This window comes from Malania oleifera, chromosome 11, assembly GCF_029873635.1.
Source record: "Malania oleifera isolate guangnan ecotype guangnan chromosome 11, ASM2987363v1, whole genome shotgun sequence".
NCBI classification, from domain to species: Eukaryota; Viridiplantae; Streptophyta; class Magnoliopsida; order Santalales; family Ximeniaceae; genus Malania; species Malania oleifera.
This window is the reverse complement of record NC_080427.1, coordinates 21214218-21236288: the sequence shown is the minus strand read 5'-3', so window position 1 is coordinate 21236288 and position 22071 is coordinate 21214218. Positions and strand designations below refer to the sequence as shown.

Sequence of the window (22071 nt, the reverse complement as noted above, 5' to 3'; positions counted from 1 at the left end):
ATTTTATATATATATATATATATTTATTTATATTTATTTATTTATTTATTTTCTGTGCATTGTGCCTATGTTAGTGTTGTCTTGTTGGCTATAAGTGCAGACGTAGAGAATTAACTTTTGGAAAGTTGGTCTCTCCCTTTTTCAATTTTTTTAAAAAATTTCTGTACTCTTACTGCTACGCAAGGTTTTTTTATTTTATTTTTTCTAAATACCAAATGGCTTTTGATACGAGTGAGTTGTGTACAATTCTATACTATTTACCGAATATAATTTATTAATTAAATATACAATAATATTATCAAATTATATTTGATTTGTAAAATATATTTATAAAAAATTTAAATAGAAAATTAGAATTCTTTAATCAATCCTTTATAAATAATAAATAAATAGAAGCAAATAGAATAAATATATTTTATTTTATTTTTCTTAATATTTTCGTAAAAAACTCTCATTATTAAGCGGAGACTTTCTTAATAAAATTGCCGAATCTTATTCTCTCTGTGCCCAAAACAGCTTCCGTCTGTGTTTCGCTCTGACGACCGACGATGGCGGCTGCGCGAGTTCTGAATCGCGTCCTTCGAGGCCGCTCGAACGACTTCTTCTCTGCTTTATCTCTGGCAAACCCTAACTCAGCTAGGGCTTTCTCGTCTCTCTCCTCTGATTCTAATCTGATCCGCGCCACTCTCTTCCCCGGCGATGGAATCGGTCCGGAGATCGCCGAGTCCGTCAAACAGGTCTCTTTCTTCGATCCCAAATCAATTCATCTATCTCGTTCTGTTTAGGTTAAAATGTTGTTGCTAATATAGTAATATCGTAGTTTAATTTTTCATATAACTGCAATAACCCTTGTAATAATCTTTGGTTTCATTGGGGAAAAAAAGGTAAACTTAGAGAGAAGTATCACTTTGCGTTTAAATCTCACAATTGAATTCCATGGAAATTTCATTCTATAGTAATTATTTCAACAATTTTCACCAAAAATTTAGAGAATTTGATAAATTTCAGATAATTCTTTGAAATTTCACTGAAATTTTGTAAGACAGAAATCGACTGCCATTTCAATTTTGACCACACGTTTTGATAATTTCTTGGAAATTTAAGACCATGCATGTGAGGAATTTCAGCCATAAACCTGCTTTAGAAATTTAAGTTTGTGCTTGGGCCTTGGTGACAGGCTTCCAATAAGTCAAGAGTTGGTTAAGTTATGTTTGTATTCCATGATTTTGTTCATAAGGGTGACTTCTAGAGGAATTTAATAGGATTCAGTCGGTTAATGGTTATTTATTCTTTTTTTCTCTTGTGTAATTTGCTTGAAAAATATTGAAGAAAAATTCATTATTAATAATGAACTAGTTGGTCTTCATTTTTCATTTCTTTTTTTCCCTTTTGATTAGTTGGGATCAAAAAGTGGTTGTTCCTCTTAGTTTTACATAATTTTTTTTTCCATTTCCTTTTTTTTTTTTAGTAAAGTTTGTTATATGTTTTCCTCCTAAAATTTTCCTGGTCAAAAGCTTGTAAAATTTTGATGCCTCAATTTAAAGTTCTGATTTGCCAAATATAACGTCAAAGAGACAATTTGAAGGCCAAAGATCCATGCGCCAGGCCAAAAACAGTGCCATGTAGGTAATACCCACTATAAACGTACGGTGCTGCTGGCATGGAAAATTGTAGGCGTAAAAATAAACTTTTCTCCTGCTTCAGTTACTTCAGAATTTTGTTTCATCAATTTAAAAGTTTTATTTTCTCAATACAACATCGAAGGGACAGCTTGAAACCTAATGCTCTGGTGCGGGGCCAAAAACAGTACCTTGTAGTTGATACCTACTATGGATATCTTGTGCTGCTGACATGGAAAATTTTGAGCCCTGAAATTAGGAATAGCTTCCCAAGAGGGGGGTGAATTGGCTTTTTTTTTTTAAATTTCTTTTAATTCCTTTGTAGAATTCTTAAACTAATTTGTTTAATTTGTTAAGCACTCAAGAACTTAGTTTCTTTATTTAATTCTTAACCATACAAACATCCAATTATTCAATCAAACCAATCAATTATAATTAGAAAGCAAATAACCAAGCCAATACACAACACTTATGTAATATAAAAACTCAAAATGATTGTTTGTTGATATTAGCCAAATTTGAACCAAACCCTGTAATGAATGAAAATTTATGCTTGCTGATGTAAAGCCCTGTATAGATGAATCCAATCACTCTTTTCAAATATTTAGAACTCAAATAAACTCTTGGTAAATTTATCTTTGGGATGTTAACCAAGTAACGTACTCCCGTATGATTTCCGCAAGATATGGTGTAACCAACGTACTCCTTTTCGGTTTCCGCAGCTCAAATCAAAATTAGACTTTAAGTTTACTTGATTTCCAAATATACATAGTATGTATAATTTAGATATTTAAAACATCCATGCAGTTGTATATGAACTAAAAATAAAGAATAGGGACAGAAAGAGTGAGACGGGGATTTTTACGAGGTTTGGCTTCAACACAACCTATGTCCTCGCCTTTGGAAAAACCACCAAAAGATTCACTAAACCTGTTCCGTTGACGGGTGGAATAAACCTTTACAACACTCCTTGGTTAAGGTTAGAGCCTGCCTTCTCCAAACGATGTCCCCTCGTTCGGTCACTCCTTACATAGTCTAGAGTCCGCCTTCTCCAAAGAATATACCCTCGTTTGGTCAACGATCCAACAACCTGGAATCGTTCAAAATCTATAAGTAAAATAACAAGAAGCTGGTGTACAAGAGATGCTCACACAAAGAGCAGGTTAGTACAAATTGAAATTATGTACTTCAAAAGATAAATATCAAGAAAGAAATACACTTTTGAAGCTTAACAAGGATTTCACCAAATTCCTTTTCTCCAGATGAGAAATCAGTAATCTAACTTCAGGAATTGATGAGCTAGAATCTCAGGATCACAACACTTTCAGTTTGCAAGAGATGATCAAGATGAGGCTTTGAAAGCAAGAGAGCTTATGAGAGATTTTCAATGCTTGGTGTGATTTTGATTTACACAAACCATGTATGGCTTTCAAACAAGTTTCCTTGTTGCAAAAGTTTCCTTAGAGAGTTTCCCAAATTGTTAGAAAATTTGGAGCTCAAAACGGCTATTATTAGATTTTAAAAAATTTGCCCGTTGAACAGTGTTCAGATGACTGAAGAGTCGAGTTCAGTCATCTGAAGTTCCTGAAACCTCTTAAAAAATGAACCGGACACAGGGTCAGATGATTGAAGAGTGGGTTTAGACGTCTGAAGTGTCAGGTTCAGATGTCTGAAGTGTCGAGTTCAGACGTCTGAACAACTACTGTCTGTTTCAGTTTTGTCCTAGAAAATCTTCAGACATCTACACTTATTCTTTAGACGTCTGAAGTAATTACTTCAGACATCTGAACAGTGAGTTCAGTCATCTGAACAGACAAAAAGCTGTTTTAAAAATATTTTCCATTAAAAAATGATTTGTTCTTTTATTCTGATTTTTACAAAACTTGTTTCAATAATAGATCTTTAGGTCTTCATAATCTCTTGGAAAAGCTTCAAAGCATATTTCAAACGATATTTAGCTTTGAAATACTTACAATATGTTTCCTAAGACTTTAAATGCCATGCTTGAGATCATTCTCATTCTTTGCTTTTGAAGTTCTTTGAATATTTGCTTGAGCTAGTTTTATCAGCCAATGCCTTTGTTTCTCTTTTAATCACTTGTTACTTTAACTTCCTTGATGATCCACACTTGATCCATTCTTGAACTTCACTTGATCCATACTTGATCCTTGTGAGCACTTTGACCTTACTTTCTCATATGTGAGCCCTGGAATAACATTACTCACACAAATATGTTAAATTCCACTTGTTTGTTAGCATCAAAACAAGATAATAAGATTTTAAGCCTTGTAAGGCCAACAAGCCCAAAAATAGACTTATCTTCATTCTCAATTACTTATTTAAAAAAACTAAATAGATATTTATTCAATCTAATTTTTGAGTTCCACGCTTTTGCTTCAATTTGGTTTTTTTTAAAACATGCCAGCTCACATGTTTCTGATTGTAAGTGTTCTTCGATTTAATTTTTTCATTTTTCCCATTTTATGTAAAACTTTGCCTGTGATGCACTCAATGCCCTAATGTTTTCACACATAGCCGGTCCCAAGCTTGAGTAAAGGAGGGTTGCATTGGGTAGATGGTAGCCAATGTAAACTTGTTAGATCTCGATGATATGAATCCTTACTGATTATTTGTTGAAGCGTGTCTTATGAGTGACGCATTGCACTTAAACCATACGTGCAGTGAAAAGTGGGCAAGGGTGGGCTCGGTCATCCTTGAATTGACACATTGTGTTGGTGCCTGGATATGGTGTCAAATATGCGAGGTTTCCCACGTCATTTTGGACTTCAGTGAGTAAAGAAGTTAGTTCATAAGATTAAGATTAGATTAGCAATGTGGAATATAGGGACACTTCTATGTAAAAACATGGATATAGTGGACATGATTAGAAAAAAAAGTAATGTAATTTGCCTAAAAGAAACTAAGTAGGTAGGAGGAGAATGCCAGAGAAATTCAAAAATCAGGATTCAAACTTTGATATATTGGAAAATAAAAAACATAAGAATGGGGTAGGAATGATTGTGGGTGAAGACTTAAAAGATAGTGCTGTAAACGTGAAAAAAGTAGGTGATAGAATTATAAAAATCAAGATGGTCATAGGTCAAGAGAAAATAAATGTCATTATTGCGTATGTTCTTCAAATAGACTTAGTAGGAAACTTTAAAAGACAATTTGGGAAGATATGGACAGTATTATACCAGGGATATTAGGGATTGAGAAAAAAATATTCATAGGAGTTGATTTGAATGGACACATCAGAAAGGATAATAAAGGTTATAAGAGTGTACATGGAGGACATGGATATAGAGATAAAGATAAGTCATCTTAGACTTCGTGATGTCATATGATTTTATTACAATGAATACTTGCTTTAAGAAGAAAGAAGAGCTCTCAACAACCTTCTAGAGTGGACAAAATAAAAATCAAATAGATTTTTTATTAACTATGAGGGTAGATCATGTATCATATAAGGATTGTAAAACTATCCCAGGTGAAAGCTTAATGACACAACATAAAGTTTTAGTGTCATATACATTAAAAAATGGAAGAAAAAGGATAATTAATATAAATAAGTGTGAGAGAACTAGGTGGTGGATACTGAAGGGAGAAAATATAATAAAATTTAAAGATTAAATGATCAAAGATGTTGATTGGACAATAGAAGATGGCATAGACACAAATACTCTCTGGAGTAGGGTGGTTAGCTCTATCAAAAAGATAGGAAAAGAGATTTTTGGTGAATTAAGAGGAGGTTTTTTTGATAGTGAAAAAATTTGGTGGTGGGATCAAAATGTCCAAAATGTTATGAAGACAGAGAATTTGAAATAAACCATGGCAAAAATGTTTTTGATGGGAAACTTTGAAGGTATAAAGAGGTGAGAAAAGATGCAAAAAAGGTTATCAGTGAAGCTAGACATAGATAATATAATAATTTATATGCTAGATTAGATGTTGTAAAAGAAGGGGAAAAGAGACATACTTCAACTTGTTAGAGCTAGAGAAAGCTAGAGAAAGAAAGAGTAAGGACTTAGATAATGTAAAATGTATTAAAAAAAAAAAATGAGGATGATATTGTCTTAGTTGAGAAAAAAACATAAAAGAAAGATGACAAAGTTACTTTAGTAAGCTGTTTAATGAAAACCAAGTAGAAGGCTTAGACTTAGATTTGATAAATGAGGAAAAAGCTAAAAATATGATATTTATTCAAAAAATTAGAATTAATGAAGTTAAGTTTGCATTAAAAAGATGAAAAACGGAAAAGCTATAGGACCAGATATCATCCTAATTGAAGTTTGGAAATGCCTGTGTGATAATGGAATTATATGACTTACTAATTTATTTAACACAATATAAAAAAATAAGAAAATGTTAGATGAGTGGAGGAAAAGCACTTTTAATACTTATATACAAAAATAAAGGAGATAATTAGAATTGTAATAATTATCGTGGAATTAAACTTATGAGTCATACAATGAAATTGTAAGAAAAGGTAGTTAAACAAAATTAAGGTTAGAAACAAGGGTCTTACAAAATCAATTTGGTTTTATGCCTGGGAGATTTACTACAAAAGCTATATGTATTTTAAGAAACTTAAATGGAAAAGTTTAGATTAAAGAATAGGGACTTGCATATGATTTTAATTGATTTTGAGAAAGCGTATGATAGAATACTTAAGAAAGTTCTATGGTGGGTTTTAGAAACATAAGGGTGTATTAGGTAGGTATACGGATGTCGTTAAGGATACGTATGATGGAGTAATGACCATAGTAGTTAAAAGCGCACCTGAGGCGCAAGGCGCAGTGAAGCGAAGAGGTTTGCGCCTCAAACCAGGTGAGGCGAGGTGACCTGCAAGAGGCGATGCTAGGCGAGACGAGGCGCACTGGGGCGACAGGCGCAGTGAGTCGCGCCTTGTGAATTTTTAGTCATTTAAAGTAGAGAAATAGCCACAGCCAGACCCGTAGCCCTCATTCGACTTGAACGAACATAGCCCCTAGCCCCTCTCGGCCCTTCGAAGCCCTTCGTGAGTTCGTTTTGCACATTCGAACCAGCAGGAGCCTTCGCGATCCTTTGAACCAGCAACGTGAGCTTGTCTGCGAGCCTTTGAACCAGCCGGAAGCCTTCGCTACTTCGTCTTCGAGCTTCGAACCAGGATCGTGAGTTCGTCTTCGACATTTTGAAGAAGCACGACCCTTCGCGACTTTGTTTCCAACCAGCAGGAGCCCTCGCGAGTTCTTCTTCTTCTTCTTCTTCCTGCTGCCTGCTGCCTTCTGCCTTCTGCTTCTCTTCTTCTTCTTCTTCCTGCTGCCTGCGTGCTGCATGCTGCATGCTGCTGACTGTTGCGTGCTGCCTGCTGCTTCTCTTTTTCTTCTTCTTTATATGTAAGCTTATAAATTAAATATTTTCTTTAATTAATCTAAGCTTATAAATTATAACTAATACATAATATTTATTTTTTTTACTGAAATTTACCTACTGTTGTTAAATTTGTAATATTTAGTTTAATTAATGTAAGTTTATAAATTATAACTAATACATAATATTTATTCTTTTTATTGAAATTTGGCTACTTTTTTTCCTCTTATTCTTTATATGTAATTACTAATTAAATATTTAGTTTAATTAATGCAAGTTTATAAATTATAACTAATACATAATATTTATTCTTTTTACTGAAATTTAGCTACTATTTTTTAATTTGTAATATTTAGTTTAATTAATGTGAGTTTATAAATTATAATTAATACATAATTTTTATTTTTTTATTGAAATTTAGCTACAATTTTTTGATTTGTACTCTTTTCTTTTGATGTTGAACTATGTTGAATTGTTGATGCTTTTGGGCTAAATTTTCAATTTTGTAATTGAATTTTTTGGTATTTTAAATTCTAATATTACTAGATATTCATATGTTCATATATCAATTACCCCAAATAGACATTTTACACCATTTTAATAATTGTGCGCCTCACCTTCATGAGGCGCGCGCCTTTGCCTCGCGCCTCGGCTTCAAAGACCCTTTGCGCCTCGGCTCGCCTTGTGCCTATAACTACTATGGTAATGACTAGCATTAGGACTACAAGCAGAAAGGCTAGGCAATTTCCAATCGCAATAGGTATACATCAAGGATTTGCTTTGAGCACTTATCTTTTTGCCTAGTGATGGATGAACTTATTAGGAGTATACAAAATTATGTTGTATGTTGTTTGCAGATGATATCGTCTTTGATTGATGAAATTAGGGTGGAGTAGAATCGAAGTTAGAATTATGGATAGAAGCTTTAGAGTCTAGAGGTTTTAGGATAAGTAGAAATAAACAGAATATACGAAATGTAATTTTAGTCATAATAGGAGGAATATTGGAGAAAATGTTATATTTGATGGTCATGAAATCAATAACACAAGTAGATTTCGATACCTTGGATCTATTATGCTAGCTGAAGGAAAATTGAAGAAGATTTGATGCATACAGTTAAAGCAGGTTGAGTAAAATAGAGTACTGCTTTAAGTGTATGGTGTGATTATAGAATACCCTTAAATTAAAAGGAAAGTTTTGTAGGAAAGTTGTGAGATCAACTATGCTTATATGGATAAGAATGTTGGACAACTAAGAAATAACATATCCAATAGATAATAGTTACCAACATGAGAATGCTAAGGTGGATGATTGGTATAATGTTAAAAGATAAATTAAAGAATGAACATAAGGGAGGGATGACTTTGATAGTTTGGGTATTTGCAATGTAGGCCAAATAGTGCGCTAGTGAGGAGGAATAACTAGCTATTTTGAGGGGTAGTAGAAGGGATGAGGTTAGGTATAAACTAACTTGGAATGAGAAGTAAGGATTTAATGGCCCTGAATTTGTCAAAGGAAATTGCCCACGATTGTGTAAATTTGCAGAAAAGAGTTCACTTATGCTATCTGCAATGTAGGCCAAATAGTGCGCTACGAGGAGTAAACAGTTATTTTGAGGGGCAGTAGAAGGGGTGAGGGTAGGTATAAACTAACTTGGAGTGAGAAGTAAGGATTTAATAGCCCTGAATTTGTTAAAGGAAATTGCCCATGATTGTGTAAATTGGCAGAAAAGAGTTCACTTATTGCAAACCTACCTAGTGGGATTTAAGGCTTGGTTTTTTTTTGTTGTTGTATTCACTAGTATGAATGCTTCTTTATTGTTAATGATAGTTTACAGCTTCCTCTGAAAAAAATATAGTACATTTAGAGAAGGTTTTATTTTTTATTGGGTTGGCATGATGGAATGGTAGATAAGTGTTTTTCTTTTTCTTTTCTTTGATAATTTTTTTGGTGGCATTTATTTTTGGAGGATTAGTTTCTGACTCTTGATCGGTCTGGTAGATAAGTGTTTTTCTTTTTCTTTTCTTTCTTTGACTTTTTTTTTTGGTGGCATTTATTTTTTGGCTGATTTGCGTATTAGTTTGGTGGGTTAGTTTCAGACTCTTGGTCAGCCCATTCCTTTGAAAAAATTTAATGAATTTCTTGTTAGTTTGCTGAGGACTGAATCTCAGCATTTTTGGTTGAAGAGGTCAGCCCTCAAGCAGGAGTTGGTGGATGGTATTTAGGTTTGTTGTGCATCTTCAATGGATGTTGGCTTCATTGTTGAGCTGCTTTTAGTTTTTTGCCTCCTGTATTGCTCTTACTTTTCTGAGTAATTTGGCAGATTATTTATTGATAAGCTTGATATTTAGAAGAGACTTTTTGTCTGTAGATTATTTTGTCTTGGAGTTTGACCTACGCTGGATGTGTGCATTTTAACTTGGCTGGGTTGACATATGTTTTCACCCTTCGCATAGGTGGTTTGAGTGACTAGATGCCTTGTTGAAATTTCTGATGACAAATTACTGATTTTTAGACGAGCCTACATCTATTGAGAGAGTTTAGTTTAATTTAATCCACTGTTGGTTTATTACTTTATTTCCTTGTCCAATCTTTTGATCTTTATTGTTGTGGGTTTTTAACTAATTACCTACATGCACTCAAGTCTTTGCTCAATAAATTCTATTATTTTCATAAATGATAAAAATAAAGTTCAATACTAGATCTGCAAGGGCTTATGCTTCTGTGAAACCTTATTTTGTGGTTCCAATGCCCACATGGAATAAATAATCTGAAAATCATTATTTTTTTTGCAACTTAGAGAAAAATTCTTATTATAGAAACTTATGTGTAATGAATCCATTTTATTTTAGTTGTCTAAAACATTTTGCCGTGTTAGCATAACTTAATATACCACTTCTTACTGTTAATGGTCTTCTTTAATAAAATCATGACTGCCATTTCATATATTACATGTTGTGCGTTGAATAGAGAAAAAATGTAGAAAATTTTTGAAATTTTGAATAAAGCGTTTTTTTTTTTTGGGCATAATCTTTTGTAAATTTATAACTAATTTATATGTACTCATGGTATAGAATGGATTTCCACATTATAATGCAACGGTAATGGTGTTTTATTGTTTTGAAAATTTTCTATGAATTGATGAAAGTAATTCAAATCTTGTAGGAAAGGTGGTTGTCATACGCGTAATATTTCTGTTCCATAGTTTTGCTCTTGACAGTAATTTATATTAATTTTAGTAAAAAAAAAAAAAAAAGAAAAAGCAGGAATTCATGCACATTGATGTGACTCCGTACTAGCAAGTTAAATTAATGGAAAGAACTGGATTTCATTTTTTCTGGTTTTTTGGCACCAACATAATGAAAATGTGATCCTTTCCTTTTGTTGTTATTCATGTTGGTCATAAAGCGAATGGAGAATTTTTTGTTTTGTTATGAGTTTGATACCCTTGAGGGAGAATGAAAGGCATACTGATGAAATAGTATGATCACCTCTGAAAATTTGGGGATTCATTTGATGGTGTTGTCAAAATTAATGAATGCACTCATGAATGGGTCCAGGTAAAAAGGCCTAAAGAATAAAATGTTCAGTTTTGGTGGTTAGTAAGAGGACGTGATTGCCCATGATTTAACACATTGGCTCTCAAAAGTAGCTGAATGGATAGAGAAAAGGTTGGCATAAAGTCTTAGTAATTTTGTCTGTGTTCAGTATATGATTAATTTGAATTTTGGTTTCACGAATTAAAATTTTATGTTAATATTTGTCCTGTAAAGTAGAGTTTCAGAGAGATATTAGAATTAGGTATTAGAGCAATTGTAATATTTTGATGGATGGCAAATTGGCAGATGTATTTATTGACAGGGAAAATAAATCTTTATCTTTTAGTTAAAATTTTTCCTTGAAAAACTGATGATTGATGTTATTTGTTTAGAACTTTTTTTTATTACTGTGTCCAAGGAATTTAAATTATTTACTTATCATCTTGATTCAAGAAAGAGTACTTTTGTAACTAAAAAACAAGATTAGTGGATCGTTTGGAACTGCTTATAGAAAAGTAGTTTTTTGGAAAAAAGTACTCATAAAAAGTAGTCTGCGATTACTTATGATGAGTACTTTTTCAGATATGTTTTTTTTAGAAAAATACTTTTTTATAGTATACTTATTTTCCTAAACTAAACAAAACACAAGTACTTAATTTAAGTACTTATTTTTTAAGATGTTCCAAACGGGATCTAGGGCTACTTGAGTCTGTTTATTTAAAATTTGTTTGTGCATGTATATATGTGTGTGTGTATTTGCTTTGGCTGCCATCAGATGCATTCTGTTTGATGGTGGTACAACACATGGATCACTTATTTATGCTTTCAATTGCTTAAGGTGCTACCATTGTATAACAGTGGACAATATATTAGTCTCCTGGAATGATTGTGTTTGTGTTTTTTGGCACTGTTGCATTTTTCCCTTGCTGCTAGGATTGGTTGCGCCTTTTCTAGGGTTTCTTAGCTATGACCTTTTTGCTTGTCTGTGGTTTTGCACTCTCTTATGCAAGAACTCTTTTTTGTTTTTTGGTATTTTTATTTACTTGAGTGAATCTTTGCTTCTTGTCCAACTGAAAAATGCTTGGTAGGGCACATGGAACTTCGATACTCATGGTTGTTTGTGTATTGTGTTAAGAGAAATACATCTGTGATTATTATTATTATTTTAAGTTTCTTTACTCCAATGTGCTAGTGATTGTGAATAAGTGCCTATTGTTAAATTTCATCCATTACATTTGTTGTTCTTATGAAGCTTATCATTATGCAGGTATATAGGACAGCTGATGTGCCAATTGAATGGGAAGAACACTATGTGGGGGACCAAATAGATCCTAGAACTCAAAGTTTTCTGACATGGGAAAGTCTAGAATCAGTACGGAGAAATGGGGTAGGCTTGAAAGGACCAATGGCCACACCCATTGGGAAGGGTCACCGCTCTTTGAACCTTACCCTCAGGAAAGAACTTAATTTGTATGCCAATGTTAGACCTTGCTACAGCCTCCCTGGCTATAAAACTCGGTATGATGATGTGAATCTCATCACCATCCGTGAAAATACAGAAGGGGAGTATAGTGGGCTTGAACATCAAGTAAGTTAGTTCAGCTAACATCAATATGTGCTCAGATAAATATTTAAAATATATAAATTGCATTGGATTATTGTATTTGGTGCTAGGTGGTGAGGGGTGTGGTTGAAAGCCTCAAGATCATTACTCGGCAAGCAAGTTTGAGAGTGGCTGAATATGCATTTCATTATGCCAAGGCCCATGGGAGACAGAGAGTGTCTGCAATACACAAAGCCAACATCATGCAGAAAACTGATGGTCTTTTTCTTAAGGTTTGTTATTTCCAATGATTAATATGTAGGTTCCTTAATTGTTTACTTAGCTACCTAAGTTGCTCCATTGCTCATTTTATATTTGGCTTCGCTTCCTCTTTCAGTGTTGTCGTGAGGTTGCAGAGAAGTATCCTGAGATAACTTATGAGGAGGTTGTTATCGACAATTGTTGTATGATGGTATGTGTTCTTACTGAATGTTGGTTACTTGTGTTGCTTTATTTGGTATTTTGCATGAAGTACAAAATCTTTGTTGTAAGAATGCCTTCAGCCTTGCTATTTGTGCGTTCCTTCCTTGCAATATTACTAGAGAAAAAAATAGTGAGGTACTTTAAAAGATGTTTCATAGAAATGTGTTGAAATCTATTAATGTTTTAAAAGGCTCAATTGAGGCTTGCCTCAAGGCAAGAAATGCCTAAAATGCCTTGAGGCTCAATCTAAAATACTGAATTCCAAAAAGGCTAACACATTACATGCAGAGGCTTACACATTTGTATAAAAGGCATACCTTTTGCGCCTTTTTAGTTGAAGGTTATGCAGTTTGGGTGTGTGATTCGCAAGTTAGTTTTGGCTAGAAAATTTAGCTACATGTTTATATAAAAGGAATGTCATAATATGAGTTGATTTCTAAAACTCTTGAACCCCAATCTTTCCAAAACAACTTAGTTGTATCTTGGATTACAAAATAATTTAAACTTTGTAAGAGATAGTGAGTATAGTTATCTCTTGTCATGATTTACATAATGAATTCAAGTTCTCAATTTTTGAATGGCCAACAAGTTTGCTAAGTGTATTTAACTTATTTCTACATTATATTTGTGATTTTCTTAGTTTTTATTTATTTTTTAAATTTATGTAATTTATTTGCATATTTTATCTGAAAATAAGACTCTCAAAAGGCTTATGCCCCAATGCCTTATGGCTTACGCGTCGCTTCTTAAGGTTTAAAACACCTTACTTTATGCCTTCACCTTTTAAAACATTGAAATCTACAAAAATGATGTGAATATTTTTCTTTGGATGAACAGCTTGTGAAGAATCCTGCACTTTTTGATGTCTTGGTTATGCCTAACCTCTATGGTGACATTATCAGTGATCTCTGTGCTGGGCTTATTGGGGGTTTGGGCTTAACACCAAGGTATCTGTAATTTTCATTTTCAATTTTTAACATAGCTATACATACAGATCACTTTACTAATTTGACTTCCCATGCAGCTGCAATATTGGTGAGGGAGGTATTGCCCTTGCCGAAGCAGTACATGGATCCGCACCTGATATAGCTGGAAAGGTTTGTCTTCAGGGCAATGTTATGATTTTTACAGTATCCATTGATTGATTTGCTTGCTTAAATATGCATTGCCCCATCCCTTTCTCTCACTAAATTGCAAAAACATTTAGGTCTAATGCAAGTGTGTAGCTATTCCTCTGTGGCCTTAGATGATTAGTGGAAAACAGCATAACTTGGTCTGATTATAGCCTCCTAAAAGAAGGAATTTTCATTCCTCATATCTGATCCAGCACTTACTGAATAAATTAATGTTGTTAACAGTGTTTTAAAAGGCTCAATCGAGGCTCGCCTCAAGGCAAGGCATGCTTAAAACACCTTGAGGCTCAATCTAAAATACCAAATTCCAAAAAGGCTAACACATTACATGCTGAGGCTTACGCATTTTGGGTGTGTGATTCTTATGTTAGAATTGGTTAGAAAATTTTAACTACATGTTTGTATAAAAGAAATGTCATAATATGAATTTATTTCTAAAACTCTTGAACCTCAACCTTTCCAAAATAACTGAGAGTTGTCTCTTGCATCATGAGAATAGTTTGAACTTTTTAATGATATAGCTATCTCTTGTCATGATTTATGTCATGTATTCAAGTTAGCAATTTTTGAATGGCCAACAAGTATTTTGTGAAGTACATCTAATTTTTCTTTTCTATATTACACTTGTGATTTTCTTAATTTTTACTTTATTTTAAATATATATAATATATTTAACAAATTTTTATCTTAAAGAATAGTTTGAACTTTGTAATGATATAGCTATCTTGCCTTTTGAGGGTTAAAACGCTTTGCCTTAGTCTTTCACCTTTTAAAACACTGGTTGTTAATAATTATTTTTTCATGATAGATTAATTTTATTTGCATAATCCTTTAATATTTTATATTTTATAGAATTTTCTGTTTTTATAATTAGATCTTTCAGATAATTTGTTGATGGAATAAAAACAAACAAATACACAACAAGTATTGTACACGTGTAAATAGATAAACAAGAATAAAGTTTATGTTGGGGAGCATGGATTTCCGGCCTTATTGGATTTATGTGGATTTGTATGAAACTCGATCTAATTTTATACCATGTTTTGTTCAGACCCACACAAATTTAAATGCAAGTTTATAGTGCCAAGCTGCAAATCCCTATGAAATGGAACTTATTAGCCTAAAGGATGTGGTCACATATGATACATAGCTTGTACTGGTAGATGAAGTGTCTTTAGTGAATGTCACAGCGAAGGATTTGGTAGCTACACATAAGCTGATTCTAGAAAATGCCACCTTGGATCATGGCTCACATGTTGATTCAGTGTAATCAATCACAATTAAAATCTTATGATTTGTGATTCCCCACAATTTTGTTTTGAATCTTGCATAAGAATAAAAAATAACCAAATATGTTGATTCACCTCCAAGAACAGCCTTTTCTAATGGTTTTCTTTTATGCGATTGGAAGTGGATCATGGCTCGCATGTTGAGTCAGTGTAATCAATCAGTTAAAATCTTATGATTTGTGATTCCACACAATTCTGTTTTGAATCTTACATGAGAATAAAAAATAGCCAATTATGTTGATTCACCTCCAAAAGCAGTCCTTTCTATTGATTTTCTTTTATGCGATTGCTTTCCATTCCTTTTCTAGATTGGTTCTGTGCTGAGAAACAGGAGAAAACAGAACTTCAAGTCTCCTATTGCCTTCACAAAATCATTCTTCCCTCATGGAGGGATGTAGTGTTCTACCATTTAGAATGGGTAGAACACTGGTCAAGGCGGTATTCATGTTTTACTGTAATGTTAAGATTCGGTGGTTGGTTTTTTACTAGTTTGCAAATTATTTATTAGTTTTGTTTAAGTTACTTTTTTTTTAATTTTTAATTAGAGAAAGTATATGCACGGAATATGCTTTTTTAATCGTTGATAAACATCAAAAGTTCATTGTTTTTTTTTTATTTTTTCTTGATTAATTCCTTTAAACAACATAAAGTTCTGTTTTTTATTAATTTTTCTTGACTCCTTCCCTTTTTTATTATTGAGAGAAAGCATACCCATGAAATATGATTTTTGATGATGTAAATGTATGCACATTTGGAATCAATTCTGGAAATTTGTTTCTGATCTTACCATTTGATATGATTCGATTATTGATTCTCAATTCTCGAGATTGGATTTTGATTCATGAATCATGATTTGGATCTTGATTTGATGACATCTTCATTGAAACTAGGGCACTAAAAGTCTTTCAAATTACAATTTCTTTATCTAAAAGGAATAAGAACATTTTTATGCTAATACCTTCCATGTTTCTTGTTTTGCTAGTACCTAAGAAATATAATGCTAAAAAAAATGTAGCTGCCTCATTTGAGGTAGATGGGTTTTTAGTTAGAAAGAAACTTGAGACATTTTGAGATTTTTACCTTGACCTTGTCTAGGGATGAATCCTAGGTTCTTTGAAATGATTGTATCTTAAGTGCTCAGGCCTTAGTCTATTCCATTTGGGATATTTTACGCATTTGAAGGAACCCTTACTGGAGGTAGAATGAAGTTTGGCCATGAACAATGAGATCTTACTAAATTTATGACTTGCAAGGAATTGGGAGCATTTTGAGAGATTGCTTAGAAATTTGATCTTTGTTACTTCTTTAATTGATCTTTGGGCAATCTATGAGCAGCAATAAGAGAATTGAAGGAAGATCTTATAGATAGAAGACCTACGTTATGTGGACCAAGTGACAAATGCCAAGTGCGAATGTAGATGTATATGTTCAAGTCATCAAAAATCAATGATCATGGTGCAAGATGAATGAAGTGTATTCATAACATAGCTGGAGGTGGTGGGAAACCTACTCATTTTGAGTTATCTTTGCAATTATAGATTGGGAAGGTATTTTGGTGAAGTTTTAATCTTTAGTGCCGGAAAGTTTCATTACTTCTTTGTTGGATATTCTTGTGGGTACATTTTCCACTTAAAGATCCCAATGGACAAGGAAGGTTCTGTCGCCCTTTTGTTGGATATTAATTTGGGTATATTTTTCACCATGAATTGTCAATTTGATTGAGAGGCCACTGGACTCAAGAATACTTCCCTTTCTTTTGTAGTTAGGACCCCCAAAACCCAAAGTCAGTGTGATTTTCTTATACACTTCCGAGTAGGGTTGTATTCGAGTTGAGTCAAGTTGATACAGTGGGATACTTGAACTTGACTTGAAAATGTTGAGCTTGGAATTCAATTTGAACTTGGCTGATCACAATATTGAACTTTATCTCGACTAGGTTGCAAGTTCTTAAAACTCGAGCTCTACTTTGTTAACCTCACTTTGGTTCTAAATTAATATAAAAATAATATAAAATAATATAATGTATATATAATATTAAAAATAATAAAATGACGAAAGCTCGTTTAGGATCACAAGTAGTACTATAAAACTCGAACTTGACTTGTTAAGCTACTCAAGTACTCTGAGCGACTAGTACTCAAGTAGAACCAAGTTGGCTCAAGTAACAGTGTGAGTCCAGCCCAAGTAGCACAAGTAGGCATGACTTACATTCCTACTTCTAAAACCCTTTGTAGAGTGTGATTTTGTAAATCTTCTCCCTCCACCTGTAGGTGTGCAAAATCCTTTTTCCTAGACATGCTTGCGCATATTTTGGCTTTTTTGTGGGTGCTTGGGGAGTTCTCTAATAGTTTGGCCTTGGATTGCCCCTTCACCAGTACATATTGCTGACTCCAATGGGCTTTATCTTGGGTCTTCGTTGTCTACTAACCAAGTTGGGCTTTCTCTTGATGTAGTAGGTTTGTGTGGGGCTTTGATTTGGGCCCAACATTTGGATGTAGTTGAGCTTTTCTACCCATGAACTTGGAGTTCTTTACTTGGCCCATATTGGTTTGGGAAAAAGTTGAATTTAAAGTCAAAATTTTCTCCAGATCCAGCAATTTGTCTCGCCTTATGATTTCCCAATGCTAAAGTGTGTTCCGTCTTACTTTTATCCTGGCTTGGTTCATCAGAATTTCCCAATTTTCAGAGGGGTGATTCTCAAGAAAACCAGCTAAGAATTGGGCTTGAAGGATCCTCCCATATTCATGGAGCCGTAATCGAGACATTGTAGCTCTTTCTTGTTTTCTCTTGATTTTTTTCCTTTTTCATTCGCTTTGAAGCCTCCCAAAACTTCTTACAGTCAAGCGCATATTCCCTATTTGGTATACAAATTAGATGAATTGCTCCCTTATGCATAATAATCTCCAATGAGATGAAGCAATCAAGGGAGTTGACCCTCAACCAGAGCATCACGAAGTGGTTGGATGCTCGATTGGGTGTTTGATATGTCTTCACCCGCAGATTTGGTGTTTCATAGGATAGGAATAGGTGCAGCTATGTTGCCAATCATCGCAGCTCCTTTTTTGGGTTAGATGAAGCAACATCATTTGGATCTCTTACAATGTTCCAAGGACTTCCTTTTTATTCAAATGTGACTAATTTCTTGAGATTGAAAATGCATGATCTAGCGAGATACCCTGTGGCTCGATCCTATGAGAAGGTTGAAGATTTGGTTGGGAGAAGTTAGGTTAAAGAAGTGGAGATAAGAGATGATCGAGGTTTGAGACTTGAGCAGATTGGTTTCTGGGTAAGGGAAAAAGTGGGTTGCAAAGGGTTGCCCTGGGTTTAGGAGAAAATGACAATAGGCGCATCTTCCGTAGATGAAAGGGAAAAAGAAAAAGACCAAGAGCAAGTAGAGCAAAGAACTTCTTCCAGCCAAGCACGTCCTCTTTGTTTGGTATACATAGGGTTGCAAATGAGCCAAGCCAAACTTTGCCATGCTCAAGCTTGTTTATTAAATTTTTACTTGAGCTCAAGCTCAAGCTAAGCTCGAGCTTTAATATGCTTTCTCAAGCTTGTTTATTATCCAAATGAATGAGCTGATGAGCTTTATTGAGTTGAGCTACTGAGATACTTATGAATGGTTTGGTTCTTTTAGAACCTCTCTCCGTGAGAGACAAAAGGCTCTTAGGGTTTTTATGCAAAAATGTGAAAAGAAGCTCTTACTAATGCTATCTTGGAGTTTTTTGGCTTCGACAAAGCAGCTTACTGCCTTGGGCATTGCCCTATCACTAAATTCAGGTTATATGAAGTTTAAGCTAAACAAGTCCATGCTTAGACAGTCCTTACTTTTAAACGCACTGCAATCTATCAAGCTTAATTCAACCTTATTAAATGAGTCCATAAATGAGCCTAATCCAAGACTATTAAACAAATCTGACTATGCTTGTAACTGAGCGGCTCATGAGCTGAAATGAGCTAAGCCCGTCAATGTTCAGCGAGCCTTAAAATTTAGGCTTTGGAATCACTTGTATATATAATGAATGATCTTGAACAAGCTTTTACTGAGTTGAGCTCCAGAGTCACTCATGAGTGGCTTGGTTCATTTGTAGATTAGATGTATTATTCCCATATGCATAATCTTCTCCAATAAGATGAAGCGGCCAAAGGAGTTGGCTCTCAGTTAGAGCATCACGAAGTGGTTGGGTGCGGGTAAGTCTTCACCCACGAATTCATTGTTTTAGAGAATAGGAATAGGTGTAGTTGTGTTTCCAGCCCTAGCTGCTCATTGGCGCCTCCTTCAAGAGTGAGATAAAGAAATGCCATCTGGATCTCTCTAGGGTGCACAAGGAGCTTCCTTTGTCTCTTCAAATGTGAATCATTCTTGCTGATTGAAAATGTGTGATCCGATGTGATACCCATGGAATCGATCCTATGAGAAGGTTGAAGATTGGGCTGGAGGAAGTTAGGGTTTAGGGAAGCTAGGGTTCAAGGAAGTTGGATGAGTGAAGATTGAGGTTTTGAGACTTGAGCAAATTAGTTACAGTACGAGGGAAAAGTGGGTTGTAGAGGGTTGCCCTTGGTTTGCAAGGGAATGATAGAGGCCTAGCTTCAATAGACAAAAGGGATAAAGTGAAAAGTGGGAACAAGAAGAGCAAAGAACAAGAGGGAAAGGAATGTTGGATGCCTAAGTTACATATGATTGATTTTGTACTGAAGTCGTGAAGAAAATGGAGGAACAATGGAGGGGAGGGGGAGCCAAAATCATCGCTGATGGGTGAGTTCAGCTAGAGTAATCACCATTGAACATGTTTTTTTTTTTAAATTTTTTTTTTTATTGTTAATAAACACCAAATGTTCACTTTTTTATTATTTTTTCTTGATTTTTTTTTTATTGTTGATAAACACCAGAAGTTCACTGTTTTTATTATTTTTTCTTGATTACTTCCCTTACACAACATAAAGTTATGTTTTTTATTAATATTTTTTACTCAACCCTTTTATTTGTTTAGAGAAAGCATATACATGAAATATGAATTTTTTTTTACTGTTTCAAATTTTAATGTATTTTACTATTTTTTTGTTGTACTTAATGATGTAAATACATGCACATTTGGAATCAATTATAGAAATTTGTGTCAAACCTTGCTATTTGATTTGATTCGATTTGACTATCGATTCTTGATTTCCAAATTGGGATTTCAATTCTTGATTTTTAATCTTGATTTGATAACTATGGTAATCATCATTGAAGCTAGGGTATCGAAAACCTTACAAATTGCAATTTCTTTATTTAAAAGGGAATAAGAACATTTTTTATACCTTGAGTGGATTATACATTTTATCTTCCATGTTTACTATTTTGGTAGTACCTAAAAAGATTATGCTAAAAATATGCCCCTACTTCATTTGAGGTAGATACATGGGTCATTTTTTAAAAAGAAACTCTATACATTTTGAGGTTTTTTCCTTGAGCTTGTATCAGCAAATTCTGGAGTAAATTTCTCATTCAAACAAAAAGCCTCGCCCCCGTGCGCCCGCCCGGGGGGGGGGGGGGGGGGGGGGGGTGGGGGTGGGGTTGCAGAAGATTCTTTGGTTCTGCTTTTATATTTGTAATTATCTGAAGGGTGATTTCTGGATTTGTTTGCTTTGACAATGTTTTGTTCATTTTCTAAATATCTCTGTTTTCATTTATGCTGTGTTTAAATTGAATATAGAATAAGGCAAACCCAACTGCTTTGCTGCTGAGTTCCGTCACAATGCTGCGACATTTGGAGCTCCATGACAAAGCCGATCGGATCCAGGATGCTGTTCTCAACACAATTGCTGAAGGGAAGTATCGAACAGCTGATCTAGGTGGCAGTTCATCAACTACTGACTTTACAAAGGCAATATGTGATCATCTTTGAAGAATGCTTCTATGATTTGATTTTTCACATTTGTTGCTTCGTATCCTTCTTTTTGGAGCCTTGTCTAAAACCCTCTCTAGTTATATCGGAAGGAGAATAAGACCACATACCTTAATGGCTATGAAGAATTTTGTTCTCTCAGTCCCAAAGCGAATCAGATCACAGGTGGAGGAATAAGAACATGGCCTGATTCACCATCTCACTGGCTTATGCAAAAAGTCCAGAAATAAAGCGGTCCAGATTTGGTTTCGAGGGCTGCTTTACCAGGGATGAAGGTAACTTCATGGTAGTGCAGGCCTATCCTCCTCCAGTGGCACAGTATTCTTGTCCTTGCCAACATTCATGAAATAAAGGATTCACGATGTGGTGTTGTTCCTCCTTTCATGTTTATCTTCAGTGTTTTAGACATTACATAATTTGTTGCTTTTTTGTTGCAGATAGATACTGCCTATTATTAATTAATTATTCATTTTCTACTGGGAAAAATATCCAGAAGACTATTTCTTATTTAGATTTTACCGCACGAGCTCTTTTTAAGTGTGCTGGGTGAATCAAATGCAGCTCCCAACTTCGTGTGATTTCACAAGTTTGAACATTTCTGCATTTTTACATTGTCAAGTTTATAGTGAAGCTAAAATTACTTTCGCATTATTTCCAAGTGAAATAGGTGGCAAATCAAATGAAATGTTTAGCGTTTGTTAACAGTGTCTTACATAGATTTTAGTGCTAAAAAAGTACTCGCAAAATTCTGTAGTGCGCCAACTTGAAATCACCCGTGTAGTGCTGCAAATATTCCAATCAGATCCATTTGGGCTTCCAACTGGGACCCATTTGGAGGAAGGCGCGCTCTTGGCTTGACAATAGTATCAATTGCTTTATTTGTCAGATTAATCTTGTATATGCTCTCTCACATGGAGTTAAAGCTTTAAGTTCAGAATTAAATTAAAATTGACAAAAAGGATATTGTGCAATTTTGCATAGTATTTGCTTAAATCAACATAATTTTAAATTTAAGATTCACTAACAAAGCATTAGCAATTATAAATATTTGTGCAGGAAAACTAGAAAATTATTATTTTTAATTATTTTTTAAAATATTGAAATTTTAAAAAATAAAAGGATTTTTTTTCTTGTAATTTTGTAGAAAATGAATATAAAATATGAGATATGTTTCTCACAACTGAACATATACATGTTATGTTCGAATTATATATTAACTAGAATA

At 34.0% G+C, this 22071-nt stretch overlaps 1 protein-coding gene across 1 annotated transcript; it reads left to right on the top strand.

The window, feature by feature from the left end:
• The first annotated feature begins 453 nt into the window (after window positions 1–453).
• LOC131167926 (isocitrate dehydrogenase [NAD] catalytic subunit 5, mitochondrial) lies at window positions 454–21332 on the top strand. Its single transcript, XM_058127005.1, has 7 exons — window positions 454–737; window positions 11778–12098; window positions 12185–12346; window positions 12451–12525; window positions 13374–13483; window positions 13561–13633; window positions 20655–21332. Exons 1-7 carry the CDS (start codon window positions 549–551, stop codon window positions 20844–20846), a joined length of 1122 nt encoding a protein of 373 aa, XP_057982988.1. The 5' UTR covers window positions 454–548; the 3' UTR covers window positions 20847–21332.
• Window positions 21333–22071: the final 739 nt, after the last annotated feature.